The 21,747-nt window shown below is 42.3% G+C and overlaps 1 protein-coding gene across 27 annotated transcripts in view; it reads left to right on the forward strand.

Moving 5' to 3' along the window:
• The window catches only part of MICAL3 (microtubule associated monooxygenase, calponin and LIM domain containing 3), a 2,019,125-nt gene that overhangs the window by 792,023 nt on the left and 1,205,355 nt on the right, over positions 1 to 21,747 (forward strand). For all 27 annotated transcript variants that reach the window (XR_013606836.1, XM_078673602.1, XM_078673604.1 and 24 more), the window contains one exon: positions 10,629 to 10,741. Coding sequence is in view for 26 of the 27 variants with exons in the window: in XM_078673602.1 (XP_078529728.1) it covers positions 10,629 to 10,741 (113 nt within the window). In the remaining variant the exon portion in view is untranslated. The remainder of the gene's footprint in view (positions 1 to 10,628; positions 10,742 to 21,747) is intronic.

A 21,747-nucleotide genomic window follows, 5' to 3' on the forward strand; every position in this document is an offset into this window, starting at 1 on the left:
CCTAATACTGGATAAGAAATGCGTTACTTACCTGTGTAACTGCAGTTATCCAGTATTGGTGTCTTTCATAGATTCACATGCAGCCCTCCCCTGGAAGGGCTCACCTACTTCTCTCAGTAATACACTTACTTAGCATTGTGCGTACGAAAATCTGAGGGACTGAGGCTCCTCCCAGGAGGGTTCTAGAGGGAGGTGACAGCTGATAGACTCTTTTCTAGAGTCTGGTCCTTTTTACAAAAGAACATGTATAGTTCTCTAATATGAGGCCTTTAGGCCTAGTTATCTATATGTCTATGGGACATTACTTTATTTATGTTTCGGGGACTCCCATTTCGACGACGGGGAATGATTCAGGCATGTGAATCTATGAAAGACACCAATACTGGATAACTGCAGTTACAGGTAAGTAACGCATTTCTTCTCTAAGTTAATCTGGGTGTCGCTGGTGACTGGACTTGCCATATCGGAGCAGAAGGAATAAAAATAGTATTGCTGCTACGAGTCCCAAAATGAGAGGCAGGCCGCCTAACACTGAGTGCACGAAGTTTTGGAAATATGCAGAGGACTGCTTCAAACGGTGCTAACAGTCCCGAAAAAACTGTCTTGTACAATACCACTGGTATCAGACATGTTTAAGATACGTCCCAACATTTCTGTGAAATGTATGTGGCAGTTTGTCGATAAAAAGGGATGCATCTCTGCAGGAGACCTTGCAACTTGTATTTCATATGTCTCTTTGGACGAGGTCAGTGGCACAGTTTTTTGTAAAAGAATGGCTTTCATTCTACTTAAAGTATCAATTTGTATAGAAGAGATGTTCAGTGAAGTCCATAACGGCGACTCCCCATCTGTCTTAGTTTTAGGAAACAATACTTGCATACAGCAAGCGACCCTGGCTGACACAGTTACGAGATAGGCTATTCCTGGCATCATTCCACAGCAACTGTGATCATTCAACATAATATAGCTTCCATTAGAAAGCTGCCTAAAAATTGGATCTATCACTGCAGCTGTAGAACCTTGCAGGTGGCAGGATAAGATGGTCAAAAAACCATCGCAGGTGTATGTTAATACCCTGTACCAGTTAGTGCGCTCTTGCAATTTGTCCCCCCACTCCAACATCTGTGTGTATATGGTAATTACCAGGTTGACTTGATATATTCTTTACCCAACCTTTCATGTACGCCAGCTGGTATATGTTTCAAACAATATTGAAAATGGTAAATTGTGACAGGCAGTGTGATTGTCCCGTGTATTAGCCATTCTGTTGCAGGTATTTCTGAAACAGTTAATGGTAATCTTTCCAGTTTCTCAATGCTCAGCACTGTATAGTCTGCTCCTCTTTGTCCCAGTGATTTGTTTATCTGTAAGGTTAAATAGAGCAAACAATGACGTGGTGTTGATTAGACGCCTGGCACTTATTCAGAACAAAGATTTTGTAACGTCCAGCCTAGAAGCATTATAGAACACAATTGTGACTGTCCATGCTGTAGCATGAGCAAGTCCTGTTCCATTATGTCTATGGCAGAGGATACTATGCTGTCCAAAGAATAAATTCTGGATGACAGTCGTTAACCCATTGTCAACTACAGAGAGAGATTTCTCTAAATTAATACGATCAATTTCTCGTATTCGTTCTGCAGTCACTGCTTGTGTCACTTTCCAAGCTTAATTATAAATGGCATATATACCAGCGTATATAAAACTTTTATGACGCGGTTTAGTAGGTCCTTGTAAGAAGTCCCTTAAATAAACGCCATCTTTAAGTAAAGATAAGTGTTGTTTTACCTCTGTTAGTGTACATTTTTGTAGCCACAGTTTTCCTACACTGTATGTTTTTTACTATCCCTGGATGTTGGCTCGGGACATATCTTGGATCTGGCCTGGTGTATGTGAACCCTTGTGTCTTGTTCAGGAATCTATCTTGACAGTTGTTTGTGTCTGTGGGCCAGATTAACTATTTCTTCCAATCAGGATCAGTTCTGTTTTTAAGTAAAATTGTTTTTACTTCAACCACCCCCTCTGTAGTGTTTTTACTATCAGGTGTAGGTATGGATGGGTTGTTCAAATCTTTTATCTTAGCTAGGCCAAGACAGGATGTCTGTTGGACAGTGTTGTTCAAAAATATTATTTTTTCAGGGATAATGCAGGCTCGAAATAACACTCCTATTCCCTGCACCTGCCAGTCTTTTGTGCCCCAGACAGTTTTTGTCTCAATGTTGTCTCTCCAAAAGTCAAAACCTAATGTGGACAGCTGAGCATAAAAGGCCGCAGAATAAATTTGCTAGGTATTAGTCAACATGCTTTTCATTCCTGTCTTATTAACATTTTTAAAGTTAAACGTTTCTGGATTTGAGACATTAAAACCTGACAAGTATGGACATTTTTCATAGAATGTTTTTGAGCTACCCTTCGGTGGTGTTGGACAATGTTCCTATTGATTAAAAGTATAATCATTTCTAGGGTTTACAGATTTGTGCAAATAATGTTGACCATAGTGATTATAACAGTACAACCTTCTAAGTGTTCATGTTTTGTAAATTTTGCAGACATCTCTAAGTCTGACATCATATTATTAACAGTCTCGAAGTCCCAATCATCAGAAAATGTGTCAGAAAATGTGCTGGGTGACACAGTCACTCAAGGAAACCTTGAATTGGTGTGGAATCTTCAACAGCTCTGCATGACCAAAGATGTCATAATCAGTTCTGTCCCAAACTATACCACCAGGTATAGGAATGGCTGTGATGTTCACTGATGTCAAGTCTCTTTGTTCACGATGAGATGATTTGTGTGGCTTGAGCAGTAAGTTGATGATCTTACTTGCTGTGTCCTTTTTAGGTCTTGTAGCGAACGCAGCGCAGCGCTGCTTCGCTTCCGAGACTCTATTGTTGCCGCTTTCTGTCCCGAAGGGAGACAGGAGGTGGCACACGCGGACAGGATATGTGCACGCATACGGACAGCAGATGTGCACTCCGTACGCGTGCACATTTCCTGTTCCCAGAGGCTGGCATCGCGCGCTTTGTTTCCCTCCCCCGTCGACTCCCCTTTTTTTCCATGTAGATTGCGTATAAAGCGGAAATGATGGCGGCTGCGCGTCTTCCAGCTGGAGGAAGCTCAGGAGAGAACGGTCTAGAGAGGAACCTGCTGTGCAGCAGCACGCTTAGCTCATTCATTCTTTGTGTTAAGCATAACACAGAGTACACACAAAAGTGGCCAATGCATTTCCTTTAAAGAGGGCAGCGCGTCGCCCTGTGATCTTTAGTTGGTAGCACTATTTATATATGTAACGAGTGTCTATTCTTAAAACTGTGTCCTAATCACCCTGTAATGTAAAACGCTCTGATACCCTCTAGAATGTATCAGCACCTGTAAAGATGTAACGTAACTTAAGGGTACAGTAGGTTCACTGTGGCATGCCTGTTTAGAGGTAGGTTCTGTTCGCAGTGTGTGCCTTCCGAAGAGCGGGCTATGTGGCTTGTGCATCTCTTGGACTGTGCAGCGCTGTGACGCCACTAGCCGGAAATAGCGCCATATATGGAATTCATCAATAGAGTGCGCGAGGGAGAGTTTGGATTGAGGTTTCTCTGTGAGGACGGCAGCTGAGAGTCAGTCATTGCCCGGGAGAAGGCTGAGTAGGGTGTTGACTGGTGCCCCAAACACAAAGGCACTCATGCCGCTACCTTTAACTCGCTTCACTAAACCCAGTTCGAGAATGAGATCCTAAAAGGAACATTCACAACACATGGTTGATTATTATACATAGCCTGGGGCCAAATGTTACCCTTGACTTGCAGATCCTGGCTTGCCCCTTCGGTACCCCTTGCATCTTAAGCCGAAGAAGGAAGCTGCAGAATTTCTCAACGTAAACAGATGTATTAGCGACCCCTTTAGTTTCAGTAGTTTCCACATTCAACTACCCTTCCCCTGACCCTGCAGCAGCAAACAGCATGCGGCTGACTGGCTAAGAATGGAACAAGCTGCCCACCCTCAAATGTATGTCACAGAGAGTAAAAATGGTATGTGGTATCACTTCGATGTCCACGTCAGTCAGACATAAAAAAGTCAATTTTGGGAAGGATGCTTTATTATCACACTCAGAGGTAAAAATCATAATTTCTGGTTTGTTTCAAAGCTGAACCCTAAAACAGTTTTTTTCAGCCTTCAATAGAACGTGCCGATGGCATGTATGCGCCGGCACAAGGCAGCACAGTGCGAGCCTCCGAGTTGCTGCTGGTCCGCCGTGTAACTGGAAACAGCACATGGGTGAGAGCATCACTGGCGTTACCATAACACCGGCTACCCAGCGTGCTTTTAAAACAAGTGCACGCCGTGATCTCCAAAACACGTAAAAAATAAAGTTCCTTTGGATTCTACATAACATTTATACATTCTGTGAACGTGGCAGCTAAATACAAACGTTCTGTATATGTACTATAAATCTAAGTACTTGTAAACAATCTGAAAATGTCTCTACATTAACGTTGTCGATTTGTGTTATGGCAAAAATCTGGGATACTAATGATTGTGTAATGTGGAGCGAGAAGAGAGGTCAGCCATGCATGTCCTGTCACTGTAGAAACTGAATTGGAGGAGCAGATGAATCCCCCCCACAGTTTACTCGTGCCCAGTCTGGACTCAGATTGAATTTTGCCACTGTCTGACATGAAAACATCGATGCACCTGCAGTCAATACCATTTCGGGATATAGAGTAGACTGTGGCACTGCCATTCAGTTCCATAGTGGGGGAGCACTAGCCCATAAATTATACTCTAACATTGTTTTCACTCAATTGGATATTTCACCTTCTTTTAAGTCCAATGCAAGGTGACAGATAAATTGCACAAATATGAAACTGTAGGTCGGAAATATGACTCTAGACAGTATTATTGCAGTCTGCCTCGGCTGCATTGTAAAAGAATGACAGTATCACAAGACGAGAATACGTGTCGATGCCACATAGACATTTTACTTCTATATATCTTCTAAGTCACAGCTAAGGTGTGCCTTGTAAGCCCACAGGGCTGAGTGCTTAATATTAACAAGAATTTACAATGCAATAGGTCTCATATTGATGCAAGTTTGAGCTATTGGCATTGCAAATAACAATGCCTTTTATTTTTGTTTTCTTTTTAAAAACATAAATAAAAGGCATTGTAATTTGTAATGTCAATAGCTTAAACTCGCGTAACTGCGAGACCTATTGCATTGCAAATGCTTGTTACTATATCTTCCATTAATCAGCATTCCCAAACTTAATACAAGAATCGGCCAAAGTAGGAGAAAAAGTACGCATAGCTTAATCCAAAGTTCAACCCATGGTGAAACCAGATAATTTTTTCAAGTTGATAAAAAACTTCTGTTACTTGTTCTTTGAAAGTTCTTTTTGCTGGCGTTGTTTCAGGTTCACTAGGATCCTCGGAAAACATATCAAAGTTAATGAAATAGCCAGATGCAGTTCTGCCAATTGTAGCTATTGCATTAGGATTACTTGAAATCACTGGAGCTACTGGATCCCAACCCGTCACCCGAGCCTAATACCCTAGCTGTTATAGGTTGCTTTATGTCCCGGTTTTTTCTTTCCACTACAGAATTTCCCTCAGGATGGAATGGACTAGAATACTGCAAAGCAACTCCCAGATTGGCCATGGCCTCCTTGTAAGCTTTGGAGCTAAACGCAGGAACCTGGTCCGAATATAGTGTGCCAACTGCGTATGTGCCGATAAAGACTTGCAAATCTTTTATAACAGTTTTGGTGTCAGCCGAGCGCTGAGGCCACATCCAAATGAATCTGTCCTAATAGTTGTGGGACCGCATTTGTCTATAGGGACGTCTGCGTGTAGATAGTCTAATGCTGTCTAACAACAGTGTCTGTATTAGCCTGGCTACACCGTAGTCGGGTATCTGGCGGCTTTCTTTGCTGCGATCTCTTTTGCAGTCATGGAAATTAATTGCAAATTCATGAATGTGGGCATTCATCCTGGCCACCAGTATGTCTCCTTTAATTCTAGTATAGATTTAGAGATCCCTTGATGTATCAGACCCTCTCCCAAATGTGCTTCCTGTATCAAAGCTACTCTACGTCTCCTGTTTGGAATTACTCTATCCCGCACTCCAGGGATTCGAGCATAAGGAACGGAGTTGGCATCAATTATGTATGAATATTTGAGTGGATAATTTTGAGGTAACGCTGCACGACTGCCTTTGCTTGTGGCATTGACAGCTAGCATTATTTAGCCGCCTTTTTTCGTTTTCGAACGAGTTATTGCAGCTACGGAAGCCGTTTGCACAGCTGCCTTCGCGGCTTCATTAGCCAATGAATTCCCTGCAACGTGAACGCTATCACGCTGATGATTCAGTGTATGGATCACGTGAGTCTTTTGTAGTTCTTTCTGTAATTGAACTACTTATTCCCAAAGTAACTTATGCTTGATTGTGCCACCTTGTGCATCTTTGAAACCGTTTTGAATCCAGTTCTGCAAGTATTTATTGTTAGATTGAATGCAGTAATAGGAATCGCACACTATGAGTGTGGGGAATTCGCGATCAGTATTTTCAAGCGCCATCTTGAATGCTTGGAGTTTCAGCTCGCTGAGCTATACAATCTCAGAGATTGCGTTTTTGTCACCGTAGGTCGTAATTTACCATCGCGCCAGCGACCTTTAACGATCACGCACGCAGCACTATAAGCTTGTTTACCCCCAATTGCGGGCTGTGCTGATCTGTCTGTATAAATTATACATTCGTACTGTTCTAAAGGCAGAATCTCAGTGGGCAGAGGATATTCTTGTTCGTATTGTAGAAATTCTTGAGTTTTCAAATAAGGGTCAAAAACGTATTCAACGTCTGTTGCAGCAAGAGAATTAACCCATTGTATCCATCTTGGATGTAAAGCCTTTGCATTCGGAATGCTTGCTTTTGTCGCTGCCTCTAAGGCAGGTACAGGAGTAACAACCATTATGCGCTTACCCTGTGCGAGGGCTCTCTTTTGCTACTGCAGTTTGACCCGCTGTCATAATTTTTTCTGTAGAAGTGAATTTCAATTCAGCTTGTGTGTACAAGTGTGATTTATAAGCAATCAGTACTTTCTCCCCTTCATTGAAGGTTCAGTACGTGAATCCGCATCTTCCTGGGATGATTCGGATTACAAGATTGCGTACGTTTATGCGTGTCTGTAAATGTGTTGCTGCTAACATGTCTGTTTGCACTAAACGTAAAATTTCTGTATGTTTCTGAATCCAATTAGTTGTTTTGAAATCAGGTTTGATTAATTCATAGAGAGGTTTAACCCCTTCTGCGTAATTTAGAATGTATGTTCTTCTGAAATTTAGGAAACCTAGAATTGACTGTAAGTGTTTCAGCGTTTTTGGAGGTTGGAGCAGCGCACACTTTTCTAAAAAGTTTGCTGCCAGGCTTTTGCCTTCACTTGATACCTCGTATCCTAGAAAAAAGGACATTGAGGAGGGCAATTCTTGATTTTTTAAAATTGAATTTATACCCTTCAGAGGCGAATCCAATTATAATGGTATTCACTCTGTTCAAGTGCCTGTCCAAGTCATCGTCTGTTAGATAATGCCTCATCATCATACTTTTGTAGTAACTCTGTTACTCTGGGTGAAAATAACACTGGACTATTCTTGAATCCCTGGGGGAGACGACAGAAGTGACGTTGTGTCTCCATAATTGAGAAAGCGGTCAAGTACCTGCTTTCAGGTGCAATGTTTTGACAGAAGAAACCGTTAGAAATATCTAATGTGGTTTTATATTTTTTATGCACAAGGTTATTCATTAGTGCTGCACTGTGTGCATTTTGTACTGCAAAGGTTTTGCAACAATAATTTAAATGTCTGTAGTCCAAAACTAGACTATATGTATTGTCTGGTTTGAAGACAGGAAACAAAGTATTGTTAATTGACGAGGTTCATGTTTCAATCACCCCTTAGTATTCAAGTTGATATAATATCCCCCTGACCTGTTTTTTAGCTTCTTGCTTAACTGGATACTACCTCTGTGCAGTTGGTTGAGTTTTTAACTGGATTTTATGGTGAGGAGAATCCTCATCCCATCCTACATGATTTTTATTTAATGCTGGAGCCTGGGCTACAGCCCATTTTCTAGCATAGGTCTATTTTGAATGAATTGGAATGTGATTGGAGAAGGTTGGCATAATTATGTCTTCGCCATGTCAAAATTAGGTGGGCAGTCTTTTTCAGCTCCCAAAAGAGTGCTCTTATTTTCCTAGTTATGTCCCCCTCCATCCGGAGCATTATTTCATATAACTTATGGGGTACTCTAACCCTGATATCAGCTGTTTCAACTTGGATGTACTCATTCAAGTCCACTGTCTCCAGATGATCCTTCAAGATCTTGCGAGCTATGGTTACTTCTGCTGCGCTGTCCAACATTGTCTGGGCCCACTCTCCGTTCTTGAGTTGTGTCCTCAAGATACTTGGCATGTCTGATTTTTATACCTGCTACCTTCTTTTTGGTTAAGTGGCTTTTCTTATTTTTTGGAACGAGTTGATCATCTTGTGACTTCACGCGTTCTTCTTTGTGTTCTGACTGTGCTCTCTTTCCGATTTCTGTGAGAAAGTCTGAAAGGTACGAGAGCAATGTGTATCAGTATCTTGATATCTATCAGGTTTTTTTCAAATTATCCCTGTTCCTGAGGTTATATCTCTTTTCAGAGGGCTCCTTTTGAGGAGACCTTTCTCTGGATTGAGAACGCTTCTCTTTAGAAGTTTTAGTGTTCTCCCTCTTCTTTTTAAGAACAGTGAGAGTGTTTTTAATAAAGATCTTTTCAGGACTTTCAGTTAGTTGGGGTTTAACTGGTTTCCCACCCAAACTATCTATATGTTTCAGGGAAGAAAATCCATGAATAGAATACCTCCGTCTGCCGATATTCATGTGCCTCTATTACAAAAATTACCCTACCACCTCTTGGTGATAGGCCATTTGTTATAAGCTTTATAGTGATGGTTTTCCTTAAGTTTTCCGTTATGATTATAGCATCTGGCCGTCTTATTGGAAATCTGTAACGTCTAAGCCCGTTTGGGTTGCAGTTGCTGCAGCTCCACCGGTTGCGTTATTGCTGCACAATTTAATTCCCTTCCCTAGTCATGTAATGTTGGGCCTCCTTGAATGTTTTTGTTCCTGTGTATTACTCTACTCTCCAAGCACTCCAGTTCAAATGTATCAGAAATGGTTTGCGGGATGTAGTTGTACCAGAATTTCAAGTTGCAACACCCGGGAGCTCATATGTGTCTATTCTCTCTCCTGCATTTTATGTTGAATTTTAGATTTTCCTACATTCGACATTGTTTAATGAAAGTTTGCAGAGCAAGTTTCAAGGAAACAAAGATAAGATGCACAATGTTTTGGAACACTAACTTTCAACGTTGAACAAACCAGAAACGAATACATAGCATTTTTGTCCTACTCCGTTATGGTGGATATTTTATCCTTTTACCCCCTCCAGACGTATATTGGAGTATTTTACGGGAAAAAAGGGTGTCTGTGAAAAGCACAACTGAGTTACTCTAGTATCTAGCGTTAAATTAGTGCCTTACCAAACGTTGGGCACCATGTAGTGTAGTTCCTATATTCCCAATAGGCTCTGCGCATTTGAATAATATATCCTGTAGTTTAGACGTAGGGACTGAGGTCGGCTAGGTCTCTATCGAATATACTAAACTTAATTGTGAGTGCCAGCTAGCTTAGAGGTCACTAGAAACTTTCTCGAATTCACAAGAAGGGATTAGTTTCTGACAACCGCATAAACATGACAATATTGTTTCCCAAGAATAAGAAATGTATATCGCTAGAGTCGTGGAAACAATAGATACATATTTTACTCAGTCAATCGTGCATGCTTCGTTTCAACAGAGGTGCAGAGAAATATAGAGACGTGCGTTTTCAATAAAAGGATTTATTGAACAGTCTTCTTTCTCATGCATGTAAAGTGAACTGCTACAATCGTAATGCAGGCTGCAAAGTATAATGCGTACAGCGAGAATAGAATTATAAAATAATACTGTAAAAGCATTGTATGGTTTTTAAACCATATAAAAGTACATCCATAAATAACAATGGCTAAAAGTACTCAACTGGTGCTTCTAAATATGCCTACCCCAATGTACCTAACCTAAGTCTAGTATGTGGGAGGGAGTAAGTATTGTCTAGCATAGGTTTGGTTTTCTTTGCCAAGAATCTAACCAAGATTTCTCTTAGGGTCTAATCAGCTCCATACCTTAGTTTAGAATGCTTGCAGGGTAAGCATCATTTTTCTTTTATCTATTAAAATTGATTTCTGTTTACTGCACATAGGTTGAAGTATTATTACATTCATGAATATCAAAGAACATACCCATGATGTGGAATAACTGGTGGTTTCATTTCCAACTGTAGACTGATCAATTCTTGAGTTGCTAAAAGGAGTGGTTCTAGTAGGATCAGTCGCCTTAGAGGAAAATTGGCCTTTTGAAACTGGAAAACACACTTTGTATGTTTTTAAGGTAGGCTGCTAAATAGAATAATAATGGAATAGGTTGCCTAACACTTGATTGGAACTAAATTAGTTGTTGTTACCTGTAATACTGTTCTGCTAAAATCTTCATTTTATGCACAGATAACCTGGACCTGAATGTCGAAGAAAAGGCTGCACTAATTGCAAGTGCAAAATCTCCTATATCTTTCTTCAGCAAACTTGGGCAGACCATCTCCCGTAAACGTACTCCCAAGGTAAATATTGTAGCCGTGAGGCAAAAAGAGTGAATATTATTGCTCTGTTATTAAGAGCCAAAAATGTCTACGTGCCAGTTATGGGTTGGTTGCCTAGATTCATATAGGTGTGAGTTGTTGTTGGAATCTATAATTGCTGATAATTGAAAAAGGTGTCTGGTTCACCTTAATGATTGAATTATGTTTTCAGTTGATAAATCAAGCTGCTTTGTATGTCTGATCTCATGCTGGTGGCAAGGCCAGTTTAGGAGCTTTGTTGTTTAATTTTAAAAACTTTTGCGACCTTTGAGAAGGCTGCACAATTTAATTCCCTTCCCTAGTCATGTAATGTTGGGCCTCCTTGAATTTTTTGTTCCTGTGTATTACTCTACTCTCAAAGCACTCCAGTTCAAATGTATCAGAAAGAGTTTGCGGGATGTAGTTGTACCAGAATTTCAAGTTGCAACACCCGGGTGCTCATATGTGTCCATTCTCTCTCCTGCATTTTATGTTGAATTTTAGATTTTCCTACAATGTAAGGTTTTTCTACTGTACTTTATTTTCTTCTGCTAGAAATATGTCTTCATATTCGGTTACTTGATGCAGGAACTTTCCTATACTCCTTAATGGGCACTGGAATAGATTTTATTTGTGGGGCCACTGCAAAATATGAATGCTGGCTGTGGCATTGGTTTCTTTTTCCTGCTTTACTTTGGTACTTGCATCTGGACATCACCCAAGTTACATCAGCTCATCCATATGCAACAAGTTTCACCAACTACACCTGCTCAAGTCCGCAAGTCTTCAAGACCGCAGTGCAGTCCCGAATAGTATCCAGACCAGAGTATGGGAGTGAAACCTGAACAGAATTCACAAATCAAGGACGACACCATTGAAGGCAACCCTCAATGCTGTGACAACACTGATTACGGGAACGAGATGCTTTGACTATAGCACACCATGTCGCAAATCACTTTTACTGGCTCCCAGGCAAACCCAGGATCCAGCTGAAGATTGCCTGCCACACAAAGCCCTGCACTGTAATACACCCATGTACCTAGTGCTACAGCTCACAAGCTCAGGAGGCAGCTAATCCCTATGGAGTATGATTTCCCTTCTAATTGAACCTCCAAGATACAGAAAAAAGAGAACCTATGAAACAACTTTCTCTGGATCTGCCCCAAGAATCTGGAACTGTCTCCCAGTGGAGATTCAAACAAACCCATAAACCGCTTTTTTCAAAAGAAGTTAACAGAATCTTATTTAACAGATTCCTACCATAACTGATTTTGTTCAGGGCTGACTCTTGGTATACCGAGTCACAACTGTCTATAGTTGTTCACTGTTGCACCACCAAGAGGACAACCAAGTATGTAGTGCATGTTATTTCGCACATTGTTCCGTATTGTGTGTCTGCAATTTTAAACCATATGCTATGTAGCGGGACAGGGTATTTCTTATTTCGTATTATAGGGCTCTGATTTCTTTAGGTCATGTTTGCGCTTTATAAAACTCTCTTAATACAACAAAATAACAAGCTCATTTCACCGTATCTAAGGTGGCCACTGCAGCCTTTTTAACCCCTTCGCTGCTTTGCCTTTTCCCCGCCTGTGCTAAGCCTTTTTTTGGCTCTTTGTGGTAGTGCATGCTTAGGCCCCTGTAACGTTTTGACCACATAAGGTATCCACGCCAATTTTACGTCCTTTTCTTCCAACATCATGGGGATTCTAAAGGTACCCAGGGTTTGTGGATTCCCTTGGAGGGGTCCCAGAAATTAAGTAAAATACTTTTTTTTTTTTTCCTTAGAAAAATGGGGAAAAACGGGCTGCAGATGAAAGCCTCTGGGTTTTTCCCCTGCAAATGTTATCAAAAAAGGGTTTGTGGGGCTGAAATCACAATTTTTCCAGCTTTTAGGGAATGACAGTCTTTTGTCGGAGAACCAACATTTTTCACACAGTTTTGGCATTTTTCTGGGACATAGCCTATTTTTCCTATTTTTAGTGCTTTTAACCTCCTTCCAGTTAATGGTAAAAATGAGTATGAAAGCAATATCGGATCCTAGAAAGCTATACATTTTAGTAATGTAGACAAAATTCTGAATTCAGAAAGGGATCATTTGTCTAAATCCATGAAGGTTTCTTTATTGAAACTAACAGTTAAATATTGGAAAAATTGAAAATTAGTTGAAAAAAACAGCCTTTTGTCTCGATGTTTTCATCTGTAACTTTTTGTAATTATGACAGCTCTTTGAAAGCAATATACCGTTACATCCGTAGGACCTTCCTGGTTGTGGGGATATATAGGACTTGTTGGTTCACCAAGAACCCGACGAACCCAGAGCCAAAAACTGAGCAGCAACTTGCAATGGTATTTTATTATGTACCGGGTGTAGAGCAATTATTCTGGGAAAATGTATACATGGAAAAATCGGTATGAAAGACACCTATGTATTTCTGAATTGGGTACAAACTATAGAGTTTAGAAACAGTATATATTTGCACATTTTCAAAATTGGGAATACTCATACTAGCATGAGAATTATTGGTCATTTTTCAAAATGACTTCTTTTTTACACAATGTCTTTCATTTGGAAGGCAGAAATGCATCAAAACTCAATAGGTAATAACAGTTGCTTTACAAATCTGAATTACCCTAAGTCTCCCGATAAAAAATGGTACCTCACTTGTGTGGGTCGGCCTTGTGCCTACGACAGGAAACGGCGCAAAACACACCTAGCTCGGCCGGCATCTAGGGAAACCTAGCAAACCTATACATTTTTGAAAAGTAGACACCCTGGGGAATCCAGGATGGGGTGACTTGACTGCTTCCCACCAGGTTCTGTTACCCAGAATCCCTTGTAAACCTAAAGAATTGACAACAAAACGCATTTTCCTCACATTTCTGTGGTGGAAAGTTCTGGAATCTGCGTGGATCAACACATTTCTACTAACCCAGCGTTCCCCAAAGTCTTCTGAGAAAAATGGTACCTCACTTGCGTGGGTCGGCGACAGGAAACAGCGCAAAATGCAACATGGTCGCACCTCAATTTCGCAGTGAAAAATTGCCCTTTTTTGGCAAAGTGCCTACCTGTAGTTTTTTAACCCTAGCTCTGCCGGCAGCTAGGGAAACCTAGCGAACCTATACATTTTTGAAAACTAGACACCCAGGGGAATTCAGGATGGGGTGACTCGACTGCCTCCCACAAGGTTCTGTTACCCAGAATCCCTTACAAACCTAAACAATTGACAAATAAAACACATTTGCCTCACATTTCTGTGGTGGAAAGTTCTGGAATCTGCATAGACCAACAAATTTCCACCCACCCCGCGTACCCCAAAGTCTTCTGAGAAACATGGTACTTAACTTGCGTGGGTCAGTCTAGTGCCTGCGACAGGAAACGGGGCAAAACGTAACGTGGTCGCACCTCAATTTCGCAGTGAAAAATGGCCCTCTTTTGGCAAAGTGCCTACCTGTAGTTTTTGAACTCTAGCTCTGCCGGCACATAGGGAAAGCTAGCAAACCTATACATTTTTGAAAACTAGACACCCAGGGGAACTCAGGATGGGGTGACTCGACTGCCTCCCACAAGGTTCTGTTACCCAGAATCCCTTGCAAACCTAAAAAATTGTCCAAAAAAACACATTTTCCTCACATTTCTGTGGTGGAAAGTTCTGGAATCTGCGTGGACCAACAAATTTCCACCCACCCAGCGTTCCCCAAAGTCTTCTAAGAAAAATGGTACTTAACTTGCTTGGGTCAGTCTAGTGCCTGCGACAGGAAACGGCGCAAAACGTAACGTGGTCGCACCTCAATTTCTTAGTGAAAAATTGCCCTCTTTTGGCAAAGTGCCTACCTGTAGTTTTTTAACCCTAGCTCTGCCGGCACCTAGGGAAACCTAGCAAACCTATACATTTTTGAAAACTAGACACCCAGGGGAATTCAGGATGGGGTGACTCGACTGCCTCCCACAAGGTTCTGTTACCCAGAATCCCTTGCAAACCTAACAAATTGACAAAAAACCCCACATTTTCCTCACATTTCTGTGGTGGAAAGTTCTGGAATCTGCGTGAATCCACAAATTTCCTCCTACCCAGCGTTCCCCCAGGTCTCAAGATAAAAATGGTACCTCACTTGCATGGGTGGCTCAAGGACCCACCGCAGGCAAGGGCCCAAAACCTAATGAGGCGACATCAAATTTACCTATCACAAAACAACCTGGAAAAGTGTTTTTTTAACCTAAATTTGAGGTTTGCAGGGAATTCTGGGTAGAAAAACGTTGGGGGACCTACGCATGCCATACCTCACTGGACTCCCCCGGGTGTCTAGTTTTCAGAAATGTTTGGGTTTGGTAGTTTCCCAAGATGGCCACCGAACAATTTTGAAGTCGCCTATGTCAAAACCACCAGCTTTTGCAAGGAGGGTCACCTGGGTTTTTGGCCCCGTGCTAGACGGCCATCTCGGGAAACCTACCAAACCCACACATTTCTGCAAAGTAGACACCCGGGGGCTTCCAAGGAGGTATGGCTTGCGTGGATTCTCCAATGTCCCTTTACCCAGAATCCCTTGCAAACCCCAATTTTAGCTGAAAAAATCAGTTTTTTCACACATTTTTGTGTGGGAAAGCGTTGCATCACTGGGCTAACACAAATTTCCTCCCACCCAGCGTTCCCCCACGTCTCCCGATACAAATGGTACCTCACTTGGGTTGGTGGCTTAATGACCCGCAACAGAGAAGGCCCAAAACGTAATGAAGCGACATCAAAATTACCTATCACAAACCAACCTGGTTTTGCAAGGAGGTTCCCATGAGTTTTTGGCCCACGGCTCGGCGGCCATCAAGGGAAACCTACCTAACCCACACATTTCTGGAAAGTAGACACCCGGGGGAGTCCAGCGAGGTATGGCTTGCGTGGGTCCCTCATCATTCTCCTAGCCAGAATCCACTGCAAACCTCAAATTTCGCAAACAAATTCACTTTTTTCTCACATTTCTGTGTGGTAAAGTTGTGGAATCTGTGTGGATCCTCAAATTTCCTCCCACCTAGTGTTCTCCCAGGACTCCCGATGACAATGGTACCTCACTTGCCTGGGTAGGCATAGTGGCTGCAACAGGAAAAGGCCCAAATCGTACGGTGGAGACTTTAAAATTACCTATAGCAAAACTACCAGTTTTTTGGGGGGGGGGGAGCTGAGTTATTTGCCCCGGGCTCGGTGGCCATCTTGGGAAACTAACAAACCCAAACATTTCTGAAAACTAGACACCCGGGGGAGTCCAGCGAGGCATGGCATGCGTAGGTCCCCCAACGTTTTCCTACCCAGAATTCCCTGAAAACTTCAAATTTAGGTAAAAAACCCACATTTTCCACATATTTGTGTGGAATCACCTTGCCGGCACAAATTTCCAACCCCACAGCGTTTCCCTTAGTCTCCCGAGTAAAATGATACCTCACTTTTGTGGGTGTCCAAAGCAGAACTGGATAACATTTTTTCTTTTTTTTTTTTTAAATGTAGCGTTTAGAATTCTTGGAGCTTTGTTGTAAATACCACTGTTTTGGGGTCTTCCTAGTCACAGGCCTTTGGCCCACCCACACAAGTGACGTATCATTTTACTCGGGAGAACAAGGGGAACGCTGGGTGACAGGACATTTATGCCGGCACGGAGATCCCATGCAAAAAAGTATGGAAAAGTTTTTCTTTTTTTATTTTGTTTATTGATTTTCATCAAAAAATACAAACCAAGACATATTTTAACAATAACTCAGACCATTACATTTCTGCATTCATTATCCATGTGTAATCATTACATGAACAGTATCATCAGACAATGTCTTGAGGGTAGACTGTGCCCACCTACTACCATGCACTAATTGATAGACATTACGTGAATTACCTTAGCTCATTCAGTTCAATGTTACATACATATTCAGTACAGAATCGCCAGTAATCTTTCGGACGAGATCGGCCCGGTAGTTCTTCTGTAGTGTAGTTCCTATTTTCCCAATAGGCTCTGCGCATTGGAATAACATAAACGATAGTTTAGACGTAGGATTTAGGTCGACTAGGTCTCTATTGAATATGTTAGACTTAATTATGAATGCCAGCTAGCTCAGAGGTCACTAGAAACTTTCTCGAATTTACAAGAAGGGATTAGTTTCTGACAACCGCAGAACATGACAACTTTGCTCCCCTAGAACAAGGAGTATATCTCCAGAGTCGCGGAAACAATAGATAGCTATTTTACTCAGTCAATCGTGCATGCTTAGTTTCACCAGAAGTGCAGAGAAACAGAGAGACTGGCGTTTTCAGTAAAAGAGTTTATTTATTGAACAGTCTACTTTCTCATGCAAGAGAAGTGAATGGCTACAATCGCAATACTTGTCATAAAGTAAAGTGCGTACAGTAAAAGGAGTAGTATAAAATAATACTGTAAAAGCATAGTATGGTTTCTAAGCCATACGGTGTTTAAAATGGATAAAATACATACAATGATAAAATAATGACTAAACGTACTCAATTGGTGCTTCTAAGATACGCCTACCCCGGTGTACCTAACCTAAGCCTAGTACAGGGAAGGAGTAAGTGAGATGTAGTTTGAGTTAAGATAGTTTCTGCTAAGAATCTAAATCAAGAATTCTCTAAGGGTCTAATCAGCTCCGTACCTTGGTTATAGAATGAAGGAGGTCTTGTATCTCTCTCTCAGGACTCAATCTCCCAGCAACCCGCAAGGGTGACAGGGAAACACTGGAGCTGGATTTCTCGGCAGGAGAAAAGACAGCGTCTCTCTGTGCGTCAGCGGGAGGGTTGGCTTCCTTCGGCACTTGCTACAGCAGGGCGTCGGGCAAGTAGATAGTCGATCTGCTCCAAACCACCGTGTGTTTTGCTAGGGCAGATGCTGGTATATTTATACCTGGAAGGTGCCGAGTTTGACGTAAGGTTGGACATAAGACGTCACTAAGAACTCGCAGTTCTTTCAGGACTCCGGGAGTTCTAGGACAAATCAATACAGAAGCAGGGGGGGGATTCCCGGGCTGCTGGAGGGTTGGTTTGTTTAAGAACACGTTGTGCTTTCTAGGAGTCTATGGGAGTAGCCTTGCCATATTTGGACTGCATTGGCTATGTCTTAATATGGGTATGATTCTTATGCCTATATAAGGATATGATTTGATATAACCACATAAGGGCATAAATCGGGAATATTTAACTAGAGTCCTAGATTCGTCTACAACACTTCTACATATGTCAAACGATCTCTACAATAAGTAATATCCCGGAACCATTGTATCACAGTGGGGACTTTTGTGCTACCCCAACACTGCGAAATTTGGCGTTTTGCAAACAATAACGATATGGCACAGAACTTACGCTTCTCTGCTCTCACATTCGTCAGTAGACCCAGTAAACAAATTTTTACTGTCCAAGCGACTTCAGCTCCTATCATGTTCGTGACTTTGGACGCCACTTCTTCCCAATTCGCCCGTACCGTCACACAATTCCAGGCCAGGTGGATAAAATCAGCCCCTTCTACCCCACACCTTTTGCATGCTGCCTCTTCTTGTAACCCACAGCGTTGTAGTTTAACCGGTGTGTAGTATGTTTGGTGGAGATATTTGAAGTGTATAAGACGCAAATTGCCATTAGGCGTGAGCAGTTGGACTAGTGTACATGCAGTCTGCCATTCCTTCTCAGTGAATGGGTCACTAAGCAATGCATTCCATCTCGTCATGGCTTTATCAGTAGTATACGGGATTTCTGCCTGCGTGACTGTATAGAGCCGTGAGACTAGTTGTGTAGTGTTGGATGACGTCAAGATAAGTTGGAGTGTATTTAAGCAGGCTGGTTCAGCTGGGTAGTCCAGCTATAACTTTTGCACTGCTCTTTGCAGCCTATAGTAGGTGAATCAGAACAATAAAGTTTGGTTTTTAATGTACGTCAAGTCCCGTACCTGACGAAATTGCCCCTCATGAAATAGATCCCCCATCGTGTTGAATCCCACCTGTCGCAGGAGACCCATGTCCACAGCCTTCCCAGTGACCGAAATCTCTGGATGAAAGTGTAAAGGCAAGGCCGGTGCATATAATGGTACCTTATATGCCAGTTGTCCTAGCCTTTGCCATGCCTTCGCCGTAGTATCAATAGTGTTTGTCTTCTGCATGTAAGGGTGGACGTTTATGCGTGATTATGGCTGTCAGTGGCATCACCCTCCTCCACTGCGGTGTGCGTGAAATACGGTATTTTATGGTACCAGTAAGCAGCATATTGCGCTTGTGCGCACAGGTAGTAAAGTAAGAAGTCTGGTACACAGAATCCTCCTCTCTCATAGGGTAGTGTTAATGTTCTAGGCTCTATGCGTGCCTGCTTGTCAGCCCAAATTAATTTTAGCACCATTGACGTGATACTTTTAAAAACTGCACTCGGGGAGGGATGGGGATATTATTGAATAGGTAGAGGAATTTAGGTAGTACATTCATTTTCACAATCGCAATACGGTCTGCGAGTGAGAGCGGTAGCTGTATCCAACGTTTAATTTTGTCCTCAAAAGTGGAGATAACTCTCCCATAATTCGTGTGGATGACCACTTCGGGATTTCTATGGTACCACACCCCCAGATACCTGATAGGATCGGTCTGCCAGTCCAAGGGAAATTCAGTGTCATGCGGTGTAGTTGTGTTTGTCAGGAGGATGATTAACGATTTGGTCCAATTTATCATAAGGCCAGAATGCCTTCCAAATTTTATGTATTCCCTCAAAAGAGCTGCCAAATTTTGTTCGGACATACAATAGCATGTCATCTGCATATGATATGTGTAGAGGCCCGGAAGGGAATTGCAATGCAGAGAGCTTGTGTTTCTGTCGGACAAGGCAGGCAAGCGGCTCCAGCACCAGAGCGAATAATAGAGGCGATAGGGGGCACCCTTGCCTTGTCCCTCTCTCAATGGTGAACGTGTCTTGAGATATACCCATTGATCCTGACTCTGGCTACCGGTTTCGTGTACAGCAATTTCACCCACTGTGTGAACATCGTTGGGAAGCCCATCCTTTTCAGTATCGTTAGTATATATGGCCATTCTATAGAATCAAAAGCCTTGATGGCATCCAACATAACCGCCACTGTCTTGGTAGTGGGTATTAAATAGTGTGATAGGGCGAAGAGGGTTCTAGTGTTATGGGAGGTGGCTCTAGTGGGTATAAAACCTGCCTGATCCGGAAGGACCAGATTTGTCATCAATGGTTGTAACCGGACTTCAAGGATCTTATCCAATATCTTAGAGTCGACATTTTTCAACGATAAAGGTCTATACGATTTGCATACTTCCGGGTCCTTAGTTGGCTTCAAGAGGGCTATTATTACTACTTCTAAGTGTTGGGGGTAGTTCTGCTTGATCAAAGGCGTTGCCATACATTGCCACCAAATGGGGGGGGGCAGTATATCAACATATTGTTTGTAAAATTCGCAAGTAAACCCATCAGGGCCAGGGGCTTTCCCATTTGGTAATGATTGTATCACCTCTGTCACTTCCTCCACAGTTACAAGCAGCGACAGATACTCCCTCTGATTGTCCGACAGCCATGCAATGGCCACATCTTCTAAATAGTTAAGTACCTCTGAGGGGGGCGCTGTGGATTGGGACTTGTACAGTTCTCTGTAATTACTCATATACCCTTTGTGTGTGTAGTCAACGTGCCATCTTCCGCCCGTACCTGTAATATTGCCTGAGGGCCTGTCCCTTCACAAATCTTAGATGCCAGGACTCTGCCCGGTCTGCCCCTTCACCAAAGTTCCTAGCAGTGTATCTTTTGGTAATATACTTGAGCTCGTCCTCGAGAAAAGTTTGGTGTTCAGTATGTATTTGTCGTAATTCCCCCAGTAGGGCTGAATCGTGTGTGTTCATAGTTTGTCTCTAGCTCTTTCATGCGGGTTTCACATCGCTTGATTTGTTGCCTTATATCTCGTAAGATCCCCACCGATGTACCTATACAGACTCCGCGTAAAGTGGCTTTAAACGCTTCCCACAAAATACCCGGATCCACCACTGTTGACTCATTTAACTGAACATAATCCCTTATTGCCTTGTGTATTGTATCAGCGTATACTGTGTCCATGAGGGCCTTAGCGTTGAATTTCCAACTGAATGGAGGCGGGATATAATGTGGTATCTGGAGCGACAATAAAACCGGATTATGATCCGAGAGGATTTTAGGTAGAGTACGCAAGTCCCTTGTCCATAGTAAGGTGTTATCTGACCCCAGCCAATAATCTATTCGGGACCAGCTGTTATGGACCACATTATTGTGTGTTGCCCCTGTATCACCCGGGTGTCGCTCCCGCCATATATCTCTCATAGGTTGATCAGCCATTATATCCAATACTTTCGCTCTTGCATTCCTGTGTGGTTCCGTGGAAGTCGCGGAACGATCAATTTGATCTACCAGCGCTATGTTAAAGTCCCCTCCCCACAATATTTGCGTATCAGGAAGGGTATGCATGTGATTCCACAGTTCCTGGAAAAATTCAGGCGCGTCCACGTTGGGACCCTATATGTTAGCCAATGTGATCCGCTGTCCCCTTAACATCCCCGTGGTTATGGCATACCTCCCATTTGGATACAGAATCACCTCACTTATTTTGAAATTTGTGCCTTTCCGCACCAGTGTTATGACCCCTCTAGAATATGATGAGTAGTTAGATGCGTGCGTTGATTCCGCCCATTTCGCACCAATAGTTTTATGCGTGTTAGGGGCAATATGGGTCTCCTGTAGGAATGCTATATCGATTCCCCATCGATTTAAACAGGCAAATATCTGTCTAATTTTCTTCGGATTCGTGAAGCCCCGCACATTCCATGTGAGAAGGTTCAAACCTGTGTTACCTGCATGCGTTACTCCCTGAGCCATTCAGTGTAGTGTAACATTTCCATAACAATGACAGTGCAATAGTGTCTATTCTCAATGCTTACATATCCCCACGGTAGCACAGTACCCTTTTCATGCACCTGCAATACAACATGAATTTCAGCAATGCATCTTAAA

Source organism: Lissotriton helveticus, chromosome 1_1 (assembly GCF_964261635.1).
Source record: "Lissotriton helveticus chromosome 1_1, aLisHel1.1, whole genome shotgun sequence".
Taxonomy (NCBI): domain Eukaryota; kingdom Metazoa; phylum Chordata; class Amphibia; order Caudata; family Salamandridae; genus Lissotriton; species Lissotriton helveticus.